At 40.9% G+C, this 26029-nt stretch overlaps 1 protein-coding gene across 2 annotated transcripts; it reads left to right on the forward strand.

Moving 5' to 3' along the window:
* Window positions 1-1362: 1362 nt before the first annotated feature.
* Window positions 1363-25377, forward strand: STARD7 (StAR related lipid transfer domain containing 7). 2 transcript variants are annotated; one of them, XM_055327194.1, is made up of 8 exons: window positions 1363-2286; window positions 11936-12144; window positions 12504-12553; window positions 13822-13932; window positions 14013-14095; window positions 14614-14713; window positions 21035-21119; window positions 21967-25377. In XM_055327194.1, exons 1-8 carry the CDS (start codon window positions 1967-1969, stop codon window positions 22149-22151), a joined length of 1143 nt encoding a protein of 380 aa, XP_055183169.1. In that variant the 5' UTR covers window positions 1363-1966; the 3' UTR covers window positions 22152-25377. The 2 variants fall into 2 exon arrangements, with proteins under 2 accessions (XP_055183169.1, XP_055183170.1); XM_055327195.1 differs by having other exon boundaries at window positions 1368-2286; window positions 21938-22136.
* The last annotated feature ends 652 nt before the right edge of the window (window positions 25378-26029 follow it).

Here is a 26029-nt window from a genome sequence, read left to right on the forward strand (position 1 = left end):
AGATGGAGAAAAATGGCCAGATTAGAGGGGCTTGGCTGGAGTTCCTGAGAATACATTTTGATAAAACAAAAACAGAAATAAAACAAACGAGTACAAGTGCTAAGCTTTTAATCAAGGGAAGCAAGACAGTAGGAAAGTTCATCTTCTTTCCCCATACCTCCCTCCTGGCCATCACTGAAAAAAGCCTGACTCATCAAAGCTTCAAATACTATTTTCTGTTATATTCCCCTTCTCCTTACTTGCTTTCAAGGAAAACTAAATATCAATACGAATTCCCAGAGTAAAATCAGAGTCTGGATAGGATAGATCTAAATTTCAGCTTCTAGTAAAGCTTAATTTTTTTCTTTTTGGAGAAACACCGTTTATTAAGAACATCTACAATTGCTCAAATAGCTACAGTTAAATTTCTAAAACTTTTTAATTTTTGTTTATTTATGATAGTCACACACACACACACAGAGAGGCAGAGACAGGCAGAGGGAGAAGCAGGCTCCATGCACCGGGAGCCCGACGAGGGATTCGATCCCGAGTCTCCAGGATCGCGCCCTGGGCCAAAGGCAGGCGCTAAACCGCTGCGCCACCCAGGGATCCCTACAGTTAAAATGGATGTAAAAAAATTAAGGAAACAATTTAGTGTAAGGTTTTCCTACTAGACCTCCAACAGTTTGATTTTAATGAGATTGGGTACAGAATAATAATAGTTTAATGTCCTTCATCGGTGGTGCAAGTAGGTTTCAGGAAACCTGTTCACCCTTCCGCTGGCACCTTTGAGTCAAAGGGAATGGGACAGCCACCAGTCGAACTGGCATTCTGCTACCCTTTTACCACGAGGCTTCCTCGTTTCCGGCCTGCGACAGGCCACCTGCCCACCTAGGTCTCGGTAAAGTGTCCTGGGCTCTAAGGATGCCACGACGGCCCGCTCTAGCGAGCGCTGACGCCCACCCTCGGAGCCCGGCTCTGTACCGTGGGTAATTGGGGCGCTTCCGCGAGAGCCAGCCCGGGAGAGACGGACGAAGGTCTCGACGGTAGCTACTTCTGGGCTTCCGCAGGGTCTCCCACTCACCAAGGCGTCCACACCGCCCAGCCCCCACCCACTCCCCCAACCTGGACACCCTCAGCACCCGGCAGAGACAATGCTGAGACCCCACCCCGCTCTTCATTCAAATTACTGAAAGAGACGACGCTCTCCCGTCTCTCGGACCGACTGAGCACCGCGCAGGAGCCTAACTGGCATTTGGTGGCACCCCTCAGCGGGGTGGGGTCGGGTGGCCGGAAGATGATGGCGGCGGCGGCGGCAGGGTCTGTGGGTCACTCTGTGAGGCGCCCTTGACTGGCTCTCTGCTGCGCCACCTACCTTGCTAGCTTAGGGGTCCGGCACGCTGCGCGGAGGGGCGGGAAGAAGCGGTGACGAGCCCTTGGCAGCGCCAATCAGCACCGAGGAGTCCGGCCGCACCCAATCAGGGCCCGGGCGTCCGTGAAGGGGGTAGGTTGTAGGCGGGCAGCGCATGTGGTGGACACGGAACACCCGGGACCTCACCTGCTGCAGCAGCTGGGCCGCCCACCTCACTGCTTCTCAGGAGCTCTCCAGCACGAACCCTGGCGCCAGCTTGAGGACGCCAAGGAGGCGGGGGGGCCAGCAGGGCTGACCGGCCGCCGGCCCACCGGGTTCGCGGCCCGAGCCTAGGAACGCCCCTTGCAGCGGTTGCGGGGCCACCCCCGCGGCTGTGCCATGACCGACTCTCTCCGCAGAGGGGATTCTTCCTCAGCGGTTGCTGCAGAGATAGATGGAAAGCCTGTTGGACCGTGAGAGGAGTTCGGGGCCGGCCAGTTAGGGGCACTGGGCGTCAGGCCGCCCGCGCTTCCCGGGATCGTTCCTTCGGCCCTGTGGGGGAGGCCTAGTTGGCCTCCGGGCGCGCGGCGGGCGCAGGGGGCGGGGCAAGGGGGTCCGGCCGGGGCGCGCGCAGGCATGTTCCTGCGGAGGCCGCCGGCCCTGGCCGCCTGGCTGGCGGGCGCGGCGGCGGCTGGGCGCGCGGGGGCGCGGGGCGGGGGCCTGCTCGCTCTGCTGGCCAATCAGTGCCGCTTTGTGACGGGCCTGCGCGTGCGGCGCGCGCAGCAGATCGCGCAGCTGTACGGCCGCCTCTACTCGGAGAGCTCGCGCCGCGTCCTCCTCGGACGCCTCTGGCGCCGGCTGCGCGGCCGCCCTGGCCATGCCTCTGCCTTGATGGCGGCGCTCGCGGGCGTGTTCGTGTGGGACGAGGAGAGGATCCAGGAGGAGGAGTTGCAGAGGTGAGACCGGAGGCGAGGTGGTTCGGGTTCGCTGGGGCGGGGGCCGGTCCGGTCCGGAGGGTGGCACGTCGAACCCTGGGGCCTGCCTTTTGGCTCGGTGTCTCCCGTTTACCCGGTGGTACTTGGAAGTGGCGGTGCGGTAACTTGATCGTGTTTTAGCAGACCAGGTTTTTTTGTTTTTTTTTTTTTTTAATTTTTTTTTATTGCCTCTGTGTTAATTTCACGTGTCGGGTTAGAAATAACGAAGTATAGGTTAGTGTAGGAGGGAAGACTTTGAATAGAGGGCATGACACGGAAGAAATAACGTTGTAAACAATAAATAAGGTGTTGAAGGCATGTAACCTTTTGTTCACGAGATCTTTTAACTCATCCCGAAAGGTGCAAGCTCAAAGCAGGTTTTAAATTTGACCTAAGGGTATGATTATGCAATTACAAAATACTTCGTTCCAAATGGGATTTCACGAGAGACGCCAGGAGAGTTCTTTTGTTACCGTGACTCTTGTGGCAGAATAATGAGGCTGGAAGGGGTTTGTCTTCCTCAGACAAACCAGGAGCCCCCAGACATTTTAACCTGCAAAAATTAGGTCAATTTTCTGCTGCTTTAGCTAGAACTTAGGGAATACTGTTTCATTAGGCTCTGAAATCACGCTGTCATCATCATCAAAACTTCTGTGTGAAAAAACGCAGTACCACTGATTGAATTTGTTAATATATGGTTTTAAATCTGAGCCCGTAACAGTTTTCAAGTAATCTTAGGGATTTAGCTCTGATTTGATTTAGCTTTCACTTCACAGTATCTCTGATTTTCCTAAACTGCTCTCCCTCTCTCCCTTAAATTTTTGTTTCCCAATAAAACTTTACAAAAATAGATGCTTGGCCCTAGACTGTGGTTTTGATTCCTACATTAGTATAATAAGAAAATTTCCTAGTCACTGAATGTCCACCTTGAGGATATAAATGCAATTTAAAATTATAACAGCAATCTTATTCACAAAAATGTTAAGCTAATAAAGGATGATAGGTAGTTTGCCTAATTTCTGTTAGTATTCTGTTGCAGCTTGTCCATTGGTCTAATGAAACAGTCTCAGGTATGAGAAATTAATTTATGGAAGGAAAACTTTTAAATTAAGAAATTATCAATTAACTGGTTAAATTTGAGATTTGATCAATTAACTGCTTGATTTCGTGAGATGATATACTCATGTTCCACAGTATTCATATTTGAAAGGAAAATTCCCAGTTGGATCTATTTAGGAAAGAGAAAGACCAGAAAAGGGCAAATTATTTGATGCAAAAGAGAGGGAAGATGTTTTGGGGTGGAAATTTAGGGGCCTAGGTGGTAGATGACATTCTTTGGCCTACTTCATGTGTTTTTATGGACAATATATCCTGGAGCCTCGGTTTAGTAGGTCTTCCATTAGTGGGAGCCAGAGAAGAAAACAAGGTAAAAGATGAATGTGATAAACATTTGAGCCAGTAGTCACTACTCACTGAGGCAGACAGACCAGTTGACCAGGCCCTGTATTCATTCTGTTTTCCTCTCTATCTTCTTTGAGCTGTCTCTGAAACCTGGGGACAGTTGAAACATTTTTGATTCTAATCCAACTCCTGAAGAGGTATTGCTGTTAACTCACTTGGGAATTTCATAAACTTAGACTTAAGGTCAGTCAGAACACTTAAGATGCTTTTTTGGCCCTCCAGAGTTGTTATTTAGTAAAGGCTTTCATTTAGCACTTCATTTTCCAGTTCATGCCTGAATGCAGTCATATACTTAAAACTTGACGAAGGTATCCATTTTGAGGATTTTTTTTTTTTTAAAGATTTTTTTTATTTATTTATGATAGTCACAGAGAGAGAAAGAGAGAGAGGCAGAGACATAGGCAGAGGGAGAAGCAGGCTCCAAGCACCGGGAGCCCGATGTGGGATTCGATCCCAGGTCTCCAGGATCGCGCCCTGGGCCAAAGGCAGGCGCCAAACGACTGCGCCACCCAGGGATCCCCATTTTGAGGATTTTTAAAAAATGTTTGTTGTCTTGCTATAGAGACAAATACTCTGTTTAACTACATCTTGTTTGTAAAGTGGTTCTGTGGATTTCTCATATTTTGTATTTTATTTTATTGAATAAAGTATTCTGGATTCGGGTTAACTTTCTTTGTTAAGTATTCAATTTGCTTTAAAGGAGCCACTGCTGAGTTTTGTCATAGCTAGTTTAGTACATCTTAGATTTTGTTTGCTCTAGTGAAAGGATATTGAGTGGCTTCCATAATGGAGTACAGTTGAATGTGCCTTGGGACAAGTACATTTTTTTTTTTTCATTGTATAATGGAAGAAGAGCATGATTGTCCCATGGCCCCTAAATCACAGCATTTGGTTCTTCTTGTGCTGTTTCTGTACCATCTTGTTCTTGTATTCTCTTTGAATGTGTGGTTTAATGTGGTATGTGTTTTTTCTTATATTATTTAAGTTTCTGTTTAGAAGGAAAAGGACTAACCTTGCTTTCATTTCTCTTGTGCTTAAGAACATCTTAACAAATAGAATCTCATTTTTCTAGCAACAGCAAGAAAATTTGAGAAAAAGAAGTAACTTGTACAAAGTGATTTTGACTGACGGGGGCCAGGTGCAGAAATCAGGTCTTTTAAGTGGTCTAGCGTTTTTATCCAATTGGTTTCATTTATACAAGTCAAACAAAATAACTTTTCAGTCACTGTTTTTGGTGTAGAATCACTTATTCTGTGAGCCCACAGCAGATCTTACGGAAAAATACAGTAGTAATTTTTTTTATTGCTTTGGAACATTAAAAAAAAAATTACAGGAACAAAAAGAGGAAGGAAGTTAAGAAATATGAAAGGCTAGGGGAAAATGTTCCATTAACCTCTGTTTAAAAAAGTTACAGTCCATTGCTCCAGAAATTTGAGTAAATAAGTGCCAGTAAAGTTTCATAAAGAAAATTGTTCAGTTTCCTAGTTTTGTTTCTCAAAGCATTTAGAACAATTTTAACTTTTCAGTATTAGATATATGATTAACAAAAAGTCCTTTTTCTTTTCGTCATTGTCACTTGAAGATTTCTTTTTACTGACATACCGTTCTTAGATGATCAGAACTACGTAAAATTTGATTTGAATTTTTTGACATTGTCTTCATTATTTTACCATTAACCAGTTGGCTCAGAATTGCAGTAAATCAGCTGATGTCTTATATTTCTTTTGTCTCTTGACAGTTATAATAAAAGTCTTTGACTTTAACAGTAATTTGGAATTTATGGAAGGGATTATATGAAATGCAGTTTTGTTTTTGTTTTTGTTTTTTACTGAAATTACTAATTACAGGAATGGCTTCATTTGAATAATCTTGGACCTTTGTATCAAACTCTGCTGAGGGCAGGACCTCCTACATTAGCCAAATCTGGTTATACTTATTACTTTGTTTTAATAGTTTTATGCCTTCAGTTTTCATACCTCTCAGCCCAGCCTTTTTCATCTGTTGAAATGACTTTAGTTTTGGAGAAAGAGAAGCATTGGCTGTCTTTTCTTGATCCTCTTACTAATCTGCTGTTACTATTTTGGGAATAATCTCTTTTGTCCTTTCTTACTACTTGTTAAGTCTCTTAGATAACAAAGTTTAGACACACACTCTGTCCAAACAAGATTTGGCACAGCAGGCTAAAGAGATGTATGGTGAGAGGTTTTCCTTCCTTCACATATATGATAGAGACTTTGGGCACCTGTGTGCTAATTATGTCTGCATGTTAGCATTTCGAAGTTGAGATCTTTCAGAGATTGTTGAATATGGGGGCAAGAATCATTTGCATTTCATGCTGCAGTCTTGCACCAGCATTTAGATTGTGCTATTTCAAGAATGAATGCCGTGCCTTCACACGACATTTTTCTCCTCTTCTGGAGACTTAGTCTCATAATTTTAATCAAGGCCACCTAATGACCTTTAATTATATAGGAGAGGTTGATTAAGCAATGGATCAGAAGCTCTGTACCACCTTAGATGGCCATTAAAAATATTGCATATAGTCATATAGTTTAATTTTCTTGAAATCTTATTACAGTGTAATTTTATGAGCTTCTGATGTACTTTTAATAAGGCATTTCTGCCCTTCATTTTGTGATAAGAATGACATTCACGGGTGGTGCTTAATTTTTATTGAAGAATGCCTTGCTAGTCCAGAAAAGTGTCATAACTGGTTCCCTGTATGCCTGAATTGTTCTCTGAGCAAGTCTAGCTGTGGTTTTGCTTTTGCTTTCTCCTGAAAGATCTTATTGTCTACTGTAAAGTTCCTTCCCCATTTCTATGTGTTTGCAGTGGTAGCAGTGAATCCTGTTTTGCAATTTTTAAATCAAATTAAAAATTTGAAAATATAGTTAAACTTTTTTCATCAGGACATCAGTATAAATTATACTGGCTAGGGTTCTTAACTTAAGCCAAAAGACATTGATCAAAGGGATTAATTAAAGGTGTTAGGTCACTCAGGGCATTGACAAGAAGGTCAGAATACAGGTTGGCCAAGACCTGCTGTAGGAATAATCTCCTTAGGGCAGTGTTGCTGTTTGTTTGTTTTTTTTTAAATAAGATTTTATTTATTTATTCGTGAGAGACGCACAGAGAGGGAGGCAGAGACATAGGTGGAGGGAGAAGCAGGCTCCATGCAGGGAGCCTGATGTGGGACTCGATCCCGGGGCTCCAGGATCACCCCCTGAGCTGAAGGCAGATGGTTAACTGCTGAGCCACCCAGGCATCCCTGGTTTTGTTTTCCCTGGATTGATTGCACTGTTGGACACTCAGCTCCTTCAAGATCATGGAGAATAATCTCCAAAAGATCTTGTACCTTTTATTATTTCCTCATGATTCATATCCTCTACTAGAAGTGTCTAATTAACCTCACTTAAATTAGGTGTCGTGCTCTAACTGCTAGGACTTGAGAGGGGGCTCTATCCCACCTACTTGGGATTCTCTCAAATATGAAAAGATTTTGGGCTGTCAAAACAACAAAATATTTTTATCAAAGTACAAAGTTTAAAATTCAGAAATGGAATTTTAGAGCTAATAGAAACCTTCAGGAAATAATGTCTTAACTTTATAGGTGGAAAAGGGAGGGCTTTACAGGTAAGATGATTTGCATAAGATCACATAGCCAGTTGGCAGAGCCAGGACTGGAACACAGATCTTTTTTTTTTTTTTTTTTAATTTATTTATTTATTTATTTATGATAGTCACACAGAGAGAGAGAGAGAGAGGCAGAGACACAGGCAGAGGGAGAAGCAGGCTCCACGCACCAGGAGCCCGATGTGGGATTCGATCCCGGGTCTCCAGGATCGGGCCCTGGGCCAAAGGCAGGCGCCAAACCGCTGTGCCACCCAGGGATCCCTGGAACACGGATCTTTACAGTCATCATCACTTTGGATTGCTCTGAACTTTTCATCGTGGGTTACCAATATAACTTTGAATTTTTGAGTTTTAAAGTAATGTACTAGTGTTGTCTTTTAATAAGAATTTGAATTGTTGGGGCCTACTTTCATACTTAATTTATTCAGTAAACATTTGAGTGCCTGGTGTTTACCAGGTACTTGCTAGGATCTGATTCTGGGATATTAGGGGATTCATAGTTTAGTAAGGAAGGCAGATATAAAGATAAGGTAAGCATAATATAATAGAATATGTATCTGCATAGGAATAGAAGTAAATGTATATGGTTAACTCTGCCTGGAAGTTAACCTTGAACCTTATGTTTTTTGAAGGTTAAAGAGGAGTGGGCATTTCAGACAAAATGTATTAGTAGTTGGTATTTTCTTCAGTCTTGAAGAGCAGAAGCGTTGTATATGATACAGAGGGCCAACAAGCTTTCTTTCCTATCCACTATTTAGAAGTTAAGGGGAAAATACAATCTATGGGGTTTTTTTGTTTGTTTTTGTTTTTAAGCTTTTATGTATTTGAGAGCAAGGATGTGCATGCATGTGCATGCACAAGGGTGTGGGCAGAGGGAGAGGAAGAAAGAATGTTAACCAGGTTCCACATTCAGTGAGGAGCCCATGTGGGACTTGATCTCAGGACCCTGAGATCATGACCGGAGCTGAAATCAAGAGTCCAGTGTTTAACCAACTAAGCCAAGCCACTCAGGCACCTCTGAAACATTTTATAATTTTTTAAACATGCCTTGTTGGTGCCTAGGTGGCTCAGTCAATTAAGCCAACTCTCCCTCTGCCCACCTCCTCACACTCTCTCTTTAAAAAAAAAAAAAAAACTTAAAATGTTTCAGTTATATAAAAAGACTTTAATGTGAATGTTACAAATGCAGTTAGATATTTTTAAAAGATATTTATTTTAGAAGGAAATAGAGAGCACCCAGGTGAAAGAATCCTAAGCAGACTGTCCACTCTGGCTGAGCCCCCACAGAGCTCCCATCTCAGGATGCTGAAGTCATGACCTTAGCTAAAACCAGGAGTTGGTTTCTTAACCAACTAAGCCACCCAAGAACCCCCAAATACAATTGTGTTTAAGAAATAAAATATTATAGTTAAAGCCTCCTCTGTGTCCTTGTCCAGTTGAAATCTCCTATGTCTCCCAGATATCTATCTCAATTTGTTGCATTTCATTCCTTTCTATGTCTTTATAAATATGTATATGTCCCTAAATGATACATAATGACACAAAAGTATATACGTGGTATTATCTTAAATGTTTTAAAGCTTTATGCTGTTCAGAACAAAATACTAACAGGTGGAATCCAGTAACATATAAAAAGGAACAGGAACAGTGGCATTTATTTCAGGAGAGTATGGTTTATCATATAAAAGTGATGTAGTAAACACTACAACATGCTAATAGAATAAAGGACAAAAAACCCCACATAATCATCTCAGTACATGGAGAAAAGCTTTTGACAGTTCAGTCTCCTTTCATGATAAAATAAAAGTATTCAACAACTAGGGATAGAAGGAAACTTCCTCAATTTGGTAAGGGGCATCTACAAAAAACAGAGCTAACACATAGTTTTTGTTTTGTTTTTTTGTTGTTGTTGTTTTTTTTTTTTTCTTTTGCTAACACATAGTTTAATGGTGAAAGCCTGAAAGCTTTTCCCCTAATATCAGGAATAAGACAAAGATGTGTGCTCTTATCACTTCCCTTCAACATTGCATTACATGTCCTTGCTGAAAACTACAAAAGATCATTGTAAGAAATTTTAAAGCATATAAATGAGAAGATCTCTGTTCATTTGTTGGAAGACAATATTGTAAAGATAACAGTACTAATCAAACTTATTTATAAATTCAACACACTCGCTATCAGGATCTTAGCACACTACCTTGTGCAAATCGACAAGCTAATCCTAATACTTACATGGAAATGGAAAAGACCTGAAATGGTCAAAACTGCCATGTTTCAAACTTTCTTGAAAAAGGACATCAAGTTGGGGGACTGACTCTTCCTGATTTGAAAACTTACTACTAAGCTATACTAGTTCAGATGATATGGTACTAGCATAAGGATAGATATTTAAGATATTTAAATTGTTGGAATAAAATCGAGAGTTTAGAAAAACCTTTATTTTTTAAAAGAAGATTTTATTTATTTGTTCATGAGAGGCACAGAAAGAGGCAGACGCAGAGGGAGAGGCAGGCTCCATGCGGGGACTCGATCCCAGGACCATGGGATCACACCCTGAGCCAAAGGCAGACAGACACTCAACTGCTAAGTCACCCAGGTGTCCCAAGAACAGTCTTCATTTTTTTTTCTTTAAAATATTTATTTATTCATGAGAGACCGAGAGAGAGAGAGAGAGAGAGAGAGAGAGAGAGAGAGAGAGAGAAAAGCAGGCTCCGTGCAGGAAGCCCGACACGGGGGATTCAATCTGGGGAGCCTGGGATCATGCCCTGAATCAAAGGCAGACGCTCAACCGTTGAGCCACCCAGACTCAAATGGCACTGGGACAAGTAGAAATGCACATGCAAAATGTTTAGATCTCCTACCTCACACCACATACAAAAATGAACTCTAAATGGATCAAACTGTTAACTAATACTAAAACTCTTAAAAGAGGAGAACCTGGGTGGCTCAGTGATTGAGTGCCTCCGGCTCCGGGCGTAATCCTGGGGTCCGGGGATTGAGTCTCCCATCGGGCTCCTCACAGGGAGCCTGCTTCACCCTCTGCCTATGTCTCTGCCTCTCTCTGTGTCTGTCATGAATAAATAAATAAAATCTTAAGAAATTCTTAGAAGAAAATATAGTCATAAGTCCTTATGACTTAAATTAGGAAATGTGATGGTTTCTTAGCTGTAACACAAGAAACATAAGCACTCAAAGAAAATGTAGATGAATTAGACTTCATCAAAATTAAAGACTTGTTTATCAAAGGTCACTATCAAAAAAGTGAAAAGACAACCCACAGAATGAGAGAAAAAATATTTTTTAAATATTTTATTTAAAAAAAGAAGATTTTATTTACTTATTCATGAAAAACACACAGAAGCAGAGACACAGGCAGAGGGAGAAGCAGGCTCCATGCAGGAAGCCCAGTGTGGGACTCGATCTCGGGACTCTAGGATCACGCCCTGAGCCAAAGGCAGATGCTCAACCACTGAGCCACCCAGGCATCCCAAGAGAAAATATTTATAAATCATATCTGATAAGGGACCATTATTCAGAATATATAAACACTCTTACAATTTAGTAATAAAAAGACAATCCAATTTAAAAATAGGCAAAGATTTCAATAGATATTTCTCCAAAGAAAATACACTGATGGCCAATAAGCACTGGAAAATATGCCAGCGTCATTAGTCACTGGTGAAATACAAATCAAAGACCACAATGAGATCTACTTCTCACACCCACTAGAACTGCTAGAATCAGAAAGATAGTTATTGTCTAATAACAAGTGTTGGCAAGGATGTGAAGCAGTTGGAACCCTCATACATTGTTGGTTTGACTATAAAATGGTGCAGCTGCTTTAGAAAATATTTTGGCACTTCCTCAAAAGGTTAAACAGTTGCCATCACCCAGCCGATCCACTCCTAGGAACCTACTCAAGAGAACTGAAAACCTGTGTCTACATGAAAACTGGTAACACAAATGTTCATAGCATTATTATTCATAATGGCCAAAAAGTAAAAACAACCTAAATGCCCATCACCTGATGAATGGATAAACAAAATATGATATATCCATTCAGTGAAATAGTCACAAAAAGAAGGAACAAAGTGTATACCATGAATCAACCTTGAAAAATATGCTAAGACACTAGACTATATATTGTATAATTCTCTTTATATGAATTGTCCAAAATAGGCAAGTTCATAGAGACAAAATAGATTAGTTGGTGTCAAAGGTTTATGGGGAGACACGACTGGGCAGTGACTGCTGATGGATATAGGTTTTGCGGGGTGGGAGGATGATGAAAATCATGTTTGTTTATTCATGAGAGGCAGAGATCTAGGCAGAAGAAGCAGGCTCCACGCAGGGAGCTCGATGTGGGACTCGGTCCCAGGACCCCAGGATCACAACCTGAGCCAAAGGCAAAAGCTCAACCACTGAGCCACCCAGGCATCCCTAAACACATACCGTTTTTATACAATTCATTGTGTGGACATTTCATTTCACGAGATTGACTATAGCCACCTGTACCTTTTGTTTTTCTCCTTTGCAGATCTATTGATGAGATGAAACGGTTGGAGGAAATGTCACATATGTTTCAGCGCTCTGGAGTTGAACGCCACCCTCCAGAACCAAAATCCCAGACAGAAGGGACTGAAGATTCAGGGGGCAAAGAACAACCATGGGAAATGGTGATGGATAAGAAACACTTCAAGCTCTGGCGGCGTCCTATTACAGGCACCCACCTTTACCAGTACAGAGGTGAGCCCAGCTTGGCTGCCTTGCAGGTGTGTTCTATGATGTCCTTTCCCAGAAGTGCAGGACTTTTGTTCTTCATACTCTATAAACCTTTTGTTCTGGTTGTTGCTCAGAAAATTTGCCATGGTTTCCTGTTTTTTGTTTTTATTTTTCTCCCAGATGATAAGCATCTCAGTGTCTTCATTACTATTCTTTACTGTAGGTTGTCTTTGTCTTACTCTGCTCCCCCAATGTGACGTCTAGTTTCTGAATCTGCCTTTAAATTCTGTCAGTACTCTAAAATTGAAATACAGTTAAGTGATAGAAATAAGGTGAGCGATGAAGGTGTGGCAAACATCTCTTGTTCTTTCTTGACATTCTAGTTTTTGGAACCTACACAGATGTGACACCCCGGCAGTTCTTCAATGTTCAGGTGAGTAAATTTTTCTTCCCAGTTTTGGAGCTTCTAAGCCTAGAAATCCACTTACCACTGTCCACATGAATAATTTCTTCAACTCAGAAGACATTGGCTTCAGTACATCCATCTATCTTTGTACCCTTCATCTCAATGTCAGATAGCATCTGGGTAAACATTGGACTTACTACTCTTTGTGCAGTGGGGATGAGATCAATTCTGTCCTCTCATAGGGCTATTGGGAAGATTAAATATAGGGATGTATTTGAATGCTTTAGTATATTTTATAAGGGTTTATAGTTATTTTTTCCCCAAATAGTTTAAGGGTAAATTACATATGTGGCCCTTTATTCCAGAATCCTTCAATGTATATTTCCTAAAACTAGACATGTTCTCTTAACCATGGTATCATTATCAAAGTTTATAAATTTAACATGTTGCATGCAGCTCTTAGGTTATAACCTTCTGTTTGTATTCTGGTTTTTTATCTGTTGACCCAGTGATGTCCTTTATAGCATATTCCTTTTCAGTACAGATCCAGTCAGGATTTAGTAATCTGGAACATCCCCAGTGAAGATATTTTTATTTAGTAAAGATGAAGAGTATCTATTCAAAGACTCTTTCCTTCTTGGGGAGAAATAAATGAAAAGGGGAGATGAGATCACCCAGAGTTCTATAAAAAATTTATTTTCCTTCCTGGATTGTTCACTGTTTTGTCAGGCTTTCACTAGTAAGATGTAAGTGCACACTTCCCCCCACACACTGAATTTATATTGAATTTTTGTTGGGTTTGGATGTGTACAATATGTCTTATTTTGAAATTCCCTACTTACTAGTCAATGCTGAAATTAAAAAATATGATACTTGTATTTCTTTGTGTGAGGTATCTGCTCATACTTTTGGGCTTTTTGTCTGTTTAAAACTTTTTTATTTATTTATTTTTTATTTTTTTAAAGGTTTTATTTATTCATGAGAGACACAGGCAGAGGGAGAAGCAGGCTTCCCGTGGGGAGCCCGATGTGGGACTTGATCCGGGGACTCCAGGATCACGCCCTGCGCCGAAGGCAGACGCTAAACCGCTGAGCCACTCGGGCTGCCCCTAACAAAGGATTTTAAAAGACTTACCTGTAGTAAACACAGCTGTATCTTTCATACTTTGCTGCTTTTAGGTCAGGTTACTGTTTCAGAATAAGGTTCTTGGGTCAGAGGTCCAAGCATCTGGAGAAGTCTTCTGCAGCTTTGTTTTGGATTTCTTGGGTCTTCCATAGTCTTTTCTCTTTCTGCAGCTGGATACAGAGTATAGAAAAAAGTGGGATGCCCTGGTAATCAAGCTGGAAGTAATTGAGAGGGATGTGGTTAGTGGTTCTGAGGTTCTTCACTGGGTAACCCATTTTCCTGTGAGTATTTTTACTACTCTTCTTACTTTCATCACATCCGTGTGGGGCAGAACACTAATTCTGCCTATTCTTTGCTTTAGTATCCAATGTACTCCCGGGATTATGTTTATGTTCGACGGTATAGCGTGGATCAGGAAAACAACGTGATGGTGTTGGTGTCACGGTATGTGTAGTTACCTGTGGCTCCTGCTGAGTCCCTTTAGCTGTGTCTTTCATATATGTCTGGTGGGAGTTTACATGTTTTAAGTGCTATTATGAGTGATGCTAGGACCCCATCCATTCCAACTAGAACATGAATGGGCTATGACTGGTGACCATAGTCTAGGAAGATTGAAGGGATATAAGCTTTTCTTTTTTTGGGGGGGGGGGATAAGCTTTTCATTAAGCTTTTTGTTTAGTTCCTTAAGTTGATAATTAAAAAAAAAAAAAAGAAAGAAAAAGAAAGAAAGAAATGCTCTCTTCTTCAACGTGAAGCCTAGAAAGCCAGGAATCACCAAAGAAACTCACTTTGTTTTTAGAACTTAGTTTTATTCATTCATTTTAGTGACTCCTGTTTTAAAAATTAGAGCCAGCTTTTTAGATTTTCCTTTTTAGCTCTCATGCTGTTTTTTGTTTTTTGTTTTTTGTTTTTTTTAACATGTAGACATTACTAAGAGTTTCCTTAATTTTTCTCCTTACCAGTGCTGTGGAGCACCCTAGTGTTCCAGAGTCTCCAGAATTTGTAAGGGTCAGATCATATGAATCCCAGATGGTTATCCGTCCCCACAAGTCATTTGATGAGGTGAGTTTTAAGTCATTGAAGAGATGATGTGTAGTGGCTTTGGAATTTTCTCAAGGAATGCCTTTTGTCTGAACTGGGAAGGGCAGTGGTTCTCAAACTCAGCATGCATCAGAGTCCACTGGAGCTTGATAACATTGCTGGGGTATGGCTCAAGAATTCTCATTTGTGAGAAGTTCCCAGGTGAAGCTGATGCTCCTGGTTTGGGAACCACTGCTTTAGGGTGATATGCCTAGATCTCCCAGGACAAAGTACTGATGACCCACTGGCTCCTGTTTGTGTGAGAGACCAAAGACAATGGTCTGTCCTTAGCATTCTTTTTTTTTTTTTAGATTTTATTTTTATTTATTCATGAGAGACACATACAGAGAGAGGCAGAGACATAGGCAGAGGGAGAAGCAGGCCCCCTGCAGGGAGCTCAGTGCAGGACTCCATCCCAGGACTCTAGGATCATGACCTGAGCCAAAGGCAGATGCTCAACCACTGAGCCACCCAGGTGCCCCCTTAGCATTCTTTAGGAACTGAGGGGAGCACCTTTTCCATCAAAATTTCACCAGTGGGCAGAACACTTAAAACCTTTCTGCAATTGTTTCCTTATCTGTAAAATGGGAGCGTTAGACTAATGCTCTCAGCCTTCTTTAAAATTCTGTGATCTTTCTTTGAGAAGAATATATTTTTCAACTTAGGAAGTGTTTTTTGTTGTTGTTTTAGCCAAATCTCTATTGAGTTTTCATATTGATTCCAGTGGTTGCTGTTTTTAGTTGTATTTTACTTTATAATTAAAGGCTTTGTTTCTCCCTATTATTTTTGTTTTTGAGCTGTATGAGCTGTGTGCTTTAGTGTGGTTTTGTTTTCAACAAGTTGTTCTATTTATACTGCCTGAAATGGGACTTTAAATATGACAGAAATAGTGGCTTATTTCAGTCAATGTGGTGTTTGCCTTTTTTTTTAATTGGGAGATCTGTGTATTTACTTGCGTACTATTTTTAGAGCAGCATTTTTCAAACCTTGGATTGCTACCCATTAGTGGAAAACAAAATTAATTTAGTCCGTTGTTTGTGATCAGTTTAAAAAAAGAAAAAGAATACATAGATAGAAATCATCTGAGTGTAAGCATATTTTATGAGACTTTAGTTACATAAGTATATATGAATGTGTGTGTAGGAGGCTGAGAAAGAACTGGTTGCAATGTAAAAAGGATTATTTACAGTGTATTAAAGATGTTTTAAAGTCCTGTTTTAGAAGATAGGAAGAAGCAAGGCTCTACTGTCCATGGCTAATCCCCTTTAGGAAGGGGAGCCTGGGTCAGGCTGAAGACAGTATGGGAGGCGGACTTAGGCCTCACTTTTTTCCTTTTTGCTTTTGAAATTTGAACGTTGTCCGTATGTTTCCTATTTGAAAAAAACTTACTTGAGTTCCAGCATTGCTGCCTTTAGAAACTGACCATGAAGCAGCTAAGGCATTGTTTAGCACCAAAGTGTGTTGCCTCTAGTAGGGACTCAATAAATAATTTCTTTCAGGGCAGCCTGGGTGGCTCAGCAGTTTAGTGCTGCCTTCAGCCCAGAGCGTGATCCTGAAGACCCGGGATCGAATCCCATGTCAGGTTCCCTGCATGGAGCCTGCTTCTCCCTCTGCCCGTGTCTCTGCCTGCCTCCCTCCCTCCCTCCCTCCCTCCCTCCCTCCCTCCCTCTCTCTTTCCCTTTGTGTGTGTGTGTATCTCATGAATAATAAATAAAATATATTTATTTTCTTTCTCAGCCTCCTACACACACATTCATATATACTTATGTAACTAAAGTCTCATAAAATATGCTTACACTCAGATGATTGCTATCTATGTATTCTTTTTTTTTTTTTTTAATTGATCACACACAATGGACTAAATGAATTTTGTTTTCCACTAATGGGTATTTCTTTTTTCCATTAATGGGTTTCTTTTTTAAAAAAATAATTTCTTCCAGCTGAGATGGGGGAACAATTTATGTATATTTTCTCAGTATATTTGTGGCGAGGTCTTATGAAAAAGGTAAGATTTGAGTTGGGTCTTGAGAAAAGGCAGACTGGATAGAGGAGAAAATAGGAAGTGTCCTGGAGGCAGAGGACATGATTTATCAAAGAGGAAGACAGGAGTGAGCCATGAATGTGTTCAGAGACTCGCCATTTAGAAAGGAAGATTGAGATTAGGGAGGAGTCATAAATTACATTAACTGTGTACAGAGTACTTGAAAACCAGGCAGCTGCATTTGTACTGCTTGATGAAAAGTAGAGCCTTGAGCCAAGGTATAGTATTTTATTTGGTTTTATTTTTATTATGGAAAATTTGAAATGTGTGTAAAAGATAGAGAAGTAGAAAGAATGGTATCATGAACCTCCTGTATCCATCCCCAGGTCCAGCAGTGATCAACTCATGGCCAAACTTGTTTTATCTATATCCTTGTCACTTTTCCTACTCTCCTGATTATTTTGAAGCAGTTTCTAGCTTTGCTATGAAAGAACCCAAAGAAGAATTCTTCTTTAGATACTTCAGTGTTTATCTCAAAAAGAATAGAGATTTTTGAAAACATAACTTAGTGTCCTAATAATCTCTAGTAACAAAAGATCTAGTTAAGAGTTGGAATTTTCCTGATAGTGTATGGATTTTTTTTGTAGTTGGGTTTGAGCCAGGACCCAAATATAATCCAGACATGAAATTTGTTCATACTCTCTCTTGAGTCTTTTGAAGTCAGTAAGTTTCCTCTCTCTCTCTTTTTTTTTTTTTTTTTCTTTTTTTTGCCATTGTATTTGTTGAAAAAGCAGGGTTCTTAGTTGTGGATTTTGGTGATTGCATCTCCATAGTATCCATAGTGTCATTCAGCATGTTCTTTTGTCTCCCCATCCTGTATTTCCTGGGTATTGGTAGTTACTATTCAAACCTGAGGCTTAGACAGATGTGGGTTGGTTGGTTGTTTTGGGCAAGACCACTTTATTAGAAGACAAGTGGTGTCTGTTGAATTTAGAAATGATTGGTTATTACTCAGATTCATTCTTTCTTTAGGGGTATAACAAAATGCCTATTTTGTAATTCCTTCATTGTTTCTTCATTTATTTCCACTTACTAGTTAAAATACATTATGCAAAAATTTTCTCACTGTTTGTTTTCCTATAGTTTACATAGGAAAGGGAACTAAGTAAGAGAAATGGTTGATTTGTTTCTTTTACTTATGAGTTTCAAAATAATGAATTGGTTCTTTCAACTATGGATCCTCTGGTTTAAAACAAAGATCAAGTTTTTGTTTTTGAACACATACCATTAGTCTTTGCTATAGAAGAACTGATAGAAGACTTATATAGGTATTTCAGTTTTTAACAAGTTTGGTTAGTTTTAATCCATTATAATTATTCTTAGGGATACTTAAATTGTCCCAGTTTTGGCCATTAGGAGTCCTCTTAGTTGTCTTGAGTCCCTTTGATTTGACCTCAGGGGTTCTTTTGTTTTCTGACTTCATAAGATGTTCCAGGTTCATCTTACGTAGTTTTAGCTATAAGCCTGGAAATTAGCATTTCTTTTGGGAGCCCTAGTTCCTTTTAAGAAAATGTCTTGTAAATACCAGGATTTGGTGGAACATACCAACTCTTGATCTCAGGATTGTAAATTCAAGCGCCATGTTGGGAGTAGAGATTGCTAAAAATCAAATCTTTTGGGGCGCCTAGGTGGCTTAGTTGATTAAGTGTCCGACTGTGGATATGATCTCAGAGTCATGAGATTTAGCTCTGTGTCGGACTCTGTGCTCAGCAAAGAGTCTACTTGAGATTATCTCTCTCCCTCTCTCTCTCAAATAAATACATCTTAAAAAATAAAATGAAATAAAATAAATCTTTAAAAGTAAATACCAGAATTTGGCTTCTAGGAGTACTCATAGCTATTGGCTTGCTCATTGTTTTTAGGCCTTTTCAGAAGCTAGAACTAAGTAATAAATGTTACTTATTTGTTTCAAAGGTAAATCCTAAGTGCACTTGAATACTTTAAATTCCTATTTCAGAGTGGAGAATTTTTATATTTATCATCTTTTCCTGTGCTGGAAAATCCAGCTCTCACTTTATCATCCTGAACATAACTACTCATTTGCTTTAACCTGAAATACATGTACACCAACCTCAGAATAATACCACCAAGATCACCAGTGATGTGGTGACTTAAAGTTTGTATTTTTTTTTAATCCTTAGGTTGTGTTCACAGTGTACAAAATATTGAGTTTTAAAGTTACTTGAAGGGCAGCCTGGGTGGCTCAGCAGTTTAGCGCCACCTTCAGCACAGGGCGTGATCCTGGAGACCCAGGATGGAGTCCCGTGTCGGGCTCCCTGCGTGGAGCCTGCTTCTCCCTCTGCCTGTGTCTCTCTCTCTCTCTCTCCTCTCTGTGTTTCTCATGAATAAGTAAATAAAGTCTTTAAAAAAACAAACAAACCTGGAATCTGTTAAAAAAATAATAAAGTTACTTGAAATAGGTGCTCTTTTTGTTTTTCCTACTGACTCAGCTCATAGTTATATTCCTTGTTTTCTCTTGTACTTTTGATTTTTAGATCCTGCTTTTTTTTTTTTTTTTTAAGATTTTACTTATTTATTCATGAGAGATACAGAGAGAGGGGCAGAAGGAGAAGCAGGCTCCCTGTGGGGAACCTGATGTGGGACTTGATCCCAGGACCCCAGGATCACGCCCTGAGCCAAAGGCAGATGCTCAACCACTGAGCCACCCAGGCATCCCTAGATACCACTTTTTTAAATTTAATTTTGTTTTATTAGATTATGAAAAAAATTGTGCTTCCAAAGTCAAATTTATAAGAACTATTCAGAGTCATTTTGCTTATTATATTCCCGTTCCTTCCATTCAGTTCCTTCCTTTTTCCAATGGATAATCATTGTTTTGGGTTTCCTTTTTTAAAATATAAGCAGTGGTGGGTGAGTGAGAACCTGACTCCCCAATCCAAGTGTTTTATGGGAAGAGTGAAGTCTTTTATATGTATTAACTCGTTTAGTCTTACAGCCAACCTTCAGGTAGATACTGTTCCATTTCCACTGTACAGATTTTACCTCTCTCCTCTCTTTACTTCCATAGTATTCAGTCTGTCTCTGTTGTGGCATCCAGTCTATTAATTGAAAGCTCTGAGGACAGGGACTAGCACATTTTTGTGTGCTCTACAGCATCTAGGCACAGTGCCAGACATGAAGACATTTAGACATATATTGAATAAGTGAATAAAAGATTAAACCATTCAGGGGAAAAAAAAAAAAAACCATTCAGGGGGGAAAAAAAAAGATGGACTGTGGAGTAAAAGCATGGGAATTTAAAGTTGTAGTTCAACCATCTGGAGTTGTGACCCGTCTGCTTTAAAAAGGGCAGACATAAAAGTGGTTGTTACCTCTTACCCCGTTGGGAGGAGCATAATTGGTTCAGATCTCTGTAAGGATCAGGGGCACCTGGAAATCTCCTGAATCCCCTGTCCTTCACGGTAATAGGCAATGAGAGGGCTGAGCCAAAGAATGAGTGCATAGGCCCTGCTGTCAGAATCCTGGGTTCATCTTGGCTGTCATTGAGTATGTAGGTGACCTTGGGAAAAGTTACTTAACTTTGTGCTCAGTTTCCTCCTCTGTAAAATGGAGTGGCAATACCTACATTAAAGGATTGTTGCAAGTTAGAAGCAGTTCTTGGCACACTGTTAAGTGCTCTATAAATGTTTGCAGTTACTAGTCATAGTAGTAGTAGAGTTATACCATTTTGATAAAGATTAAGACCTGTAAACATTTGGGAGTATGTGTTGGGAATTTCAAGACCACCCCACATTTGAAAATTCACTAGAAGGACTCTGGTCTCAGCATATAGTTATACTTATTACTAAGATGTATCATAGTCATGTAGTAAGGGTACACAGCAGCATCATGAGGGAAGAGACAGAGTCTGTAGGAATCCATGTGTAGGCTTCCTCTTGCTTACTCACTCTCCTGTAAGAGGTCACACAGAGCACATTCTCCTTCCAGCAGCAAAAATACAGCAACATGTATATGATGTTTCTGCCCAGAGAAGCCCATTGGAGGCTCTGTACCCAAGATTTTTTATTGGGGTTTGGTCACATAGGGATCCTCTCCATAGCACATACCAAAATTCTAGATGCACCAGAAAGAAAGCAAGTATTTAGCATAAACTGGATGTAGTGTTTGTACGTACAGACGACACAGGGAGCCTGGGTAAAAAAATGGCACGAGAATGAGATCATGATTATTCTGTGGTACTGGATGTGGAAGCTCTGGTGAGTAATTCAAGTATCACTGTTTTTGCTGTTTTTCTTTTCCAGAATGGCTTTGACTACTTGTTGACATACAGTGACAATCCCCAGACTGTGTTTCCTCGCTACTGTGTTAGTTGGATGGTTTCCAGTGGTGAGTGGGTACTTGTATACAGGGCCTGGAACCTGGGTTGATCACTTTGTTTCTCTCTAGCTCTTAATGGCAAGCAAGAGGATTAGTGCTTGTCTCATGGGAACACTATTGGAGAAATTAAACATCCTTCAAAGTGTATTCTTGAATATTATGAAGATAGTGAAGCCTCCGACTGGGGTTTGGAGGGATGAAAATTGGGGAGTCCCAGAAAACATGTGTCTAGAAGGGAGTTTTAAGAACATTTGCTAAATTCCTCAAACACAGACTGTGTACATTAATGCATTTAACATTTTTTCTTTTTTTAGATAGTGTTGGAGGCCATAAAATCTAGGGTAGAAAATGTGGTCGTTATAGGACAGTAATCTGGAAGAAGGGGCCACCACGTGTCTTGACAAAGGCTACACATCACAGCTATAACTGCCATCTTTTCTTTCCAATTCCTTTCTTTAAAAAGCATCCTGACATGATTTTCTTCTGCTTTTCTATAGACAGCTTCTGGTTCCTCAGGAGAATGGAGAGAAGATTAAGTGTTTCTCTTTGGTACTTACTTAAATAACATTGGCAAATAATAGGCTATGCTACTGATAACTGATTTTAATCACCTAAAAGCCTTTTGGGATTTATGTGGCTTGATTGGTACCCCTTTTCAAAGGATCTCAGAGGTCATGGCTTCTTTTCACTCCCCAAACATTTTGGGAGGCAACTATCACTCAACAGGCTGTCAGTCAGGTTGTAATCTCTATAAGAAGGAATTGGCTCCCTGCCATGAAAGAAATAGGACCTTCTAATTTTGAGCCTACTTTTGGTTTATATTTTAGCCTACCCAGATTTCCCTCTCTCCAACCAGGCATGCCAGATTTCCTGGAGAAACTGCACATGGCCACTTTGAAAGCCAAGAACATGGAGATCAAAGTAAAGGACTACATCTCATCCAAGCCTCTGGAAACAAGTAGTGAAGCCAAGGCTACCACCCCGTCTTCTGAGCGGAAAAATGAGGGTAGTTGTGGCCCTGCCCGGATCGAGTATGCTTGAAGGGCTTTGGGATAAGGAGGGACAGGCTACTTCTAGCCCTGTCTTGGTCCCTTTTCTGCTACAGAATGGGAACACATATTAGAAGGCATCTGCTGTAACCACCAGTGCAAGATAACTCAGTAACTGGTGTCCAGTTTCATTCAGAGCCCTTGTTGCTCTTTATCAAAACAGAAGAAGGAGGCATCCATGGGGGCGTTGTCATATTCTCAGGCCAAGCATTTTGCGATTCAGTATTTCACTGAGCTAATCTGGAACAAGCCTCTCACCTCAGGCCAGAAGAAGACAACTTCTTTTTGCTTCCTCTGAGTAGTTTCCTCTGCCAACATTCCAGTTCCCACCATTGGTTCTGCAGCACTTGGGATTTCCTTCAGTTCTGAAGGTCCAACTGGAAAGTGCAGTTGGCTGGTTGAGTCTTCAGTGAGGGGTCATTGGGAATGCTCTTGGTAACTGTCCTAGTGTTGAATGGATGTGAACTGTTGCTTGGCAGTGTAAGTGCCTTGTCCTCACCCTGCTTCTGTCTTTAGGGACATCAAGTTTGTACCAAGAAATTTCTCTCTGTCTCCCAAATACCACCCCATTGACTCGCCCTACCCAAAGCAGTTTCCTTTGCATTGGCCAGTTCTGTATTCATGCACCATATTTGGATCATCGCCCCGCCTCCTTCCTTATTAGCTCATCCACTAAGAACACTGGGAAATGAGTCCTTTTAGATGGTAGTTTTCGGTGTCGTCAATGTTTTGATAGAGTTAGTGACGATACTTAAAACATCACACTTTAGGGTTTTTTTTTTAAACCTTTGTGTCAAAAAGTAGGAATTGGAAGTGGAATAGGATTTCTCCATAGTCCCACTGTATAGAAAACACAGTTTTGATTCAGGCATTATTTTTCACACTTCAGATTTGACTGGATGCTGAAGACTTGTCCATCTTGGAAGGCTAAAGGCAGAGGAATGGGGGTTGGGCCACTCCCTTGGAGCTCTCAGAGCAGTAGACAAGTCGTGTGAACAGATAGATGTAATCTTGCCCTAAATACTAATATAATGGGGATGTGGTTTATGTGACCCCTTGTTCCTCTGTAAAGTTTTTCTTCCTCTCTTCAGAGTTAAAATGAAAGCAAACTATGCTGTTGGGATAAAGTCACAATCAGATGGTATCAGTTTGGGCTGGCTGATTTTGCTTTGGTTTTGCTGCAATCTGACAGGAGAATAGGGATCAAGTTTTAAATAACTCCCACCTCTTTTTTTCCCCTAGAATGTAAATGGATGGATTCTTCCCTTTTTTCCCCACTTGCTACCCTTTTGTGTTGAAAGGGAGATCTAAACTTCAGACTAACTCAAACCCCTCAACATTTTTGTTGCCTGTTAAGTTTTGTGCCAAGGATATAACTGCCCCCATGTTTCGTGTCTTGCCTTCTCTCAGTGATTGGCAGAACAGAGACATAATGTTGAGTAGTCCCAGCTTTTCATTGATCATTTCTCTCTTCTCATCCCCAGGACTTGACAGAAGCCAGGGAAAGGTTCCTGGGTTATGTCTGAACATACCTGTGATTGTTGGGGCATGGATGGGTGTGGGCAAGAGTGTATGAATGCACAGGCGTTAAGGAGCTGTGTGTTGCTCATGTTCTGATTTTTGCAACTCGACTCTGTACTTGGAGTCGGTCTGTACAATTATTATGTCATTGTAATGATTTCACTTCTAACTGTGACATTTTTATCAAATATGTGAATAAATAAAGATTGGTACAAAAGAGTGTTTGTCTTTGGACATATGGTGGGAAATCTTGTATATTGAGCTGCTTGTTTCTTCCTGATCGGAAAGTTGAAGAGTATTTCTACATAGGGCTGGCACATGAAAGTAGCAGGGTGTGGTCTTCCTTGGTAGGGGCTGACACACAACTAACCACCTTGCCTTGACCATGAGCCCTTTCTAGGTGACCAGTTTGGCAACTGAAAACAAACCATCTATTTCTACTTCCTTGTCTTGATCTACTAACCCATATCCTTTGCTTTTAAAGAAGGATCAACTTGAGGAAACCGTGTTTGAGCTTTGCTGACACTGAAACTTGGGAGGGAGCAAGGAAAGGATAAGATTTGAGCATGCCAGGTCTAGTGTAGGAGGCAGACCAGGGCCCTGGCTGGAGAGGGAGGGTGGTGAGCTCAAACCCCACTTAGCTTGGTGGGAAGGCAGTTTTGCTAGAGTGTCAGTTTGTTGCAAGGCAATTGATATGTTAGAGACACTTTAGAGCATCACCTAAGTTTTGAGTTTATGTGTGATTCTGCCTGTGGGAAACAATAGGTGAACACAAATGTACACCTGAACTGTTAAAACTCTTTTCTCTAGATTGTTCTATAAGATGATCACTGGAAAGCCATCTCTACTTGTAGACTACTTGTTAGATGTGTGATTATGGGTGCCCATGCATCTGTATAATCTTAAATTTGGGAAGTTGGTGGTTCTGGCCTCTGCTCTGTTGCAGAGGCCCCCTACATGTGACATCCCTGGTGTGGTTCTCTAGGCGCTGTATTAACACTTCCACTGAGAAGCACCTGTTCTTACTGAGCAACATTTCCATTGTTGGACAGTTCTTTCAGGAAGTTCTGTACATTGAGACCAAATGTGCCACCTCAGCGTCTACCCATGAGTCAAGTGGGTCAAGCCCTGTCTTTGGAGCGACATGAGGAAAATGTTTTCATGGGATAATACTTCACATTTTTGAAGACCGTGCTCGTGTGACCCTAACCTTTTCCCAGGCTTCATGTCACCAGCAGCTTCAAAAGTCCTTCCAACTCTTTATTTTGAAAAATTTCATATATATTGAAAAATTGAAAGTAATAATAAAACCTTGTATACCCTTTCCCTACCTTTGCTGGTTGTTAAACTTGCTATGGTGTATGCTTTGTCTTTATAAATAGACTTTGCTGTGGACTGAACTGTGTCTCCTTAAAATTCATATGCTGAAGTCCTAAAGCCCAGTGTGAGTTTTAGAGATGGGGCCTCTGGGAGGGGATTAGATTTAGATGAGGGTGTGAGAGTGAAGCCCTCACTGATGGGATTAGTCCCCTTAGAAGAAATGCCAGAAGTTTGCTTGTTCTCCCTCTACTATTGTGAGGAAACAGGTAGCTATTGCAAGCCAGGGACAGTGTTTCACCAGGAACAGAATTGGGCAGCATCTTGATCTTGGACTTTCAGCCTCCAAAACTGTAAAAAATAAAGTTATGTTTAAGTGATCCAGTCTGTGGTATTTTGTTATGGTAGCCTGAGTACTTTTCATGACCTTTTGAAAATAAGTTGCAAACATCACGATATTTCCCCTCTGAACAGGTGTATGTTAATGCTTTTTTATAATATAATAAAGATTTCTTTGTAACCATACTAAGTAGCACATAAATAGCATATCTAATTTTTAAAAATGATTTATATTTATTTGAGAGTACAAGCAGGAGGGGCAGAGGGAGAGCGTTTTAAGCAGATCACACTGAGTTTGGAGCCCAATGTAGGGCTCGATTTCACAACCCTGAGATCACTACCTGAGCTGATACCAAGAGTCAGATGCTTAATGGACTACACCACCCAGGCATCCTTTAATATCTAGTAATTCAGTCCGTATTAAAATTTCCCCAGGTGTCCCCCCAAATGACTTAACAGCACACTGCTCCCCCCCCCCCCCATCCAGGATCCAATTCAGTATCCTGTATTGTGTTGGTAGCTAAGTCAACAGTAGCCTGCCTGTTTGTAGCTTCTTGGGTGCTTCTGGTAGTATGGTGCAGTGCAGTGCAGTGGTTCTTAAACTTGACTACCTGGGAGCTTTGAAAACTCCCATGCCATGGTCTCACCCCAGAACGATTATATCAGAATTGGTGAGGGTGTAAGTACTGAATG

Source organism: Nyctereutes procyonoides, unplaced genomic scaffold (genome assembly GCF_905146905.1).
Source record: "Nyctereutes procyonoides isolate TBG_1078 unplaced genomic scaffold, NYPRO_anot_genome, whole genome shotgun sequence".
NCBI lineage: Eukaryota > Metazoa > Chordata > Mammalia > Carnivora > Canidae > Nyctereutes > Nyctereutes procyonoides.

Excerpts from the sequence above, each read along its gene's own strand:
- STARD7 (XM_055327194.1), top strand. The coding sequence starts at position 1,967 with ATGTTCCTGCGGAGGCCGCCGGCCCTGGCCGCCTGGCTGGCGGGCGCG. Across the intron at positions 12,145-12,503 it reads CCACCTTTACCAGTACAGAG|TTTTTGGAACCTACACAGAT; the intron begins GTGAGCCCAGCT and ends TTGACATTCTAG. Across the intron at positions 14,714-21,034 it reads CCCACAAGTCATTTGATGAG|AATGGCTTTGACTACTTGTT; the intron begins GTGAGTTTTAAG and ends TTTCTTTTCCAG.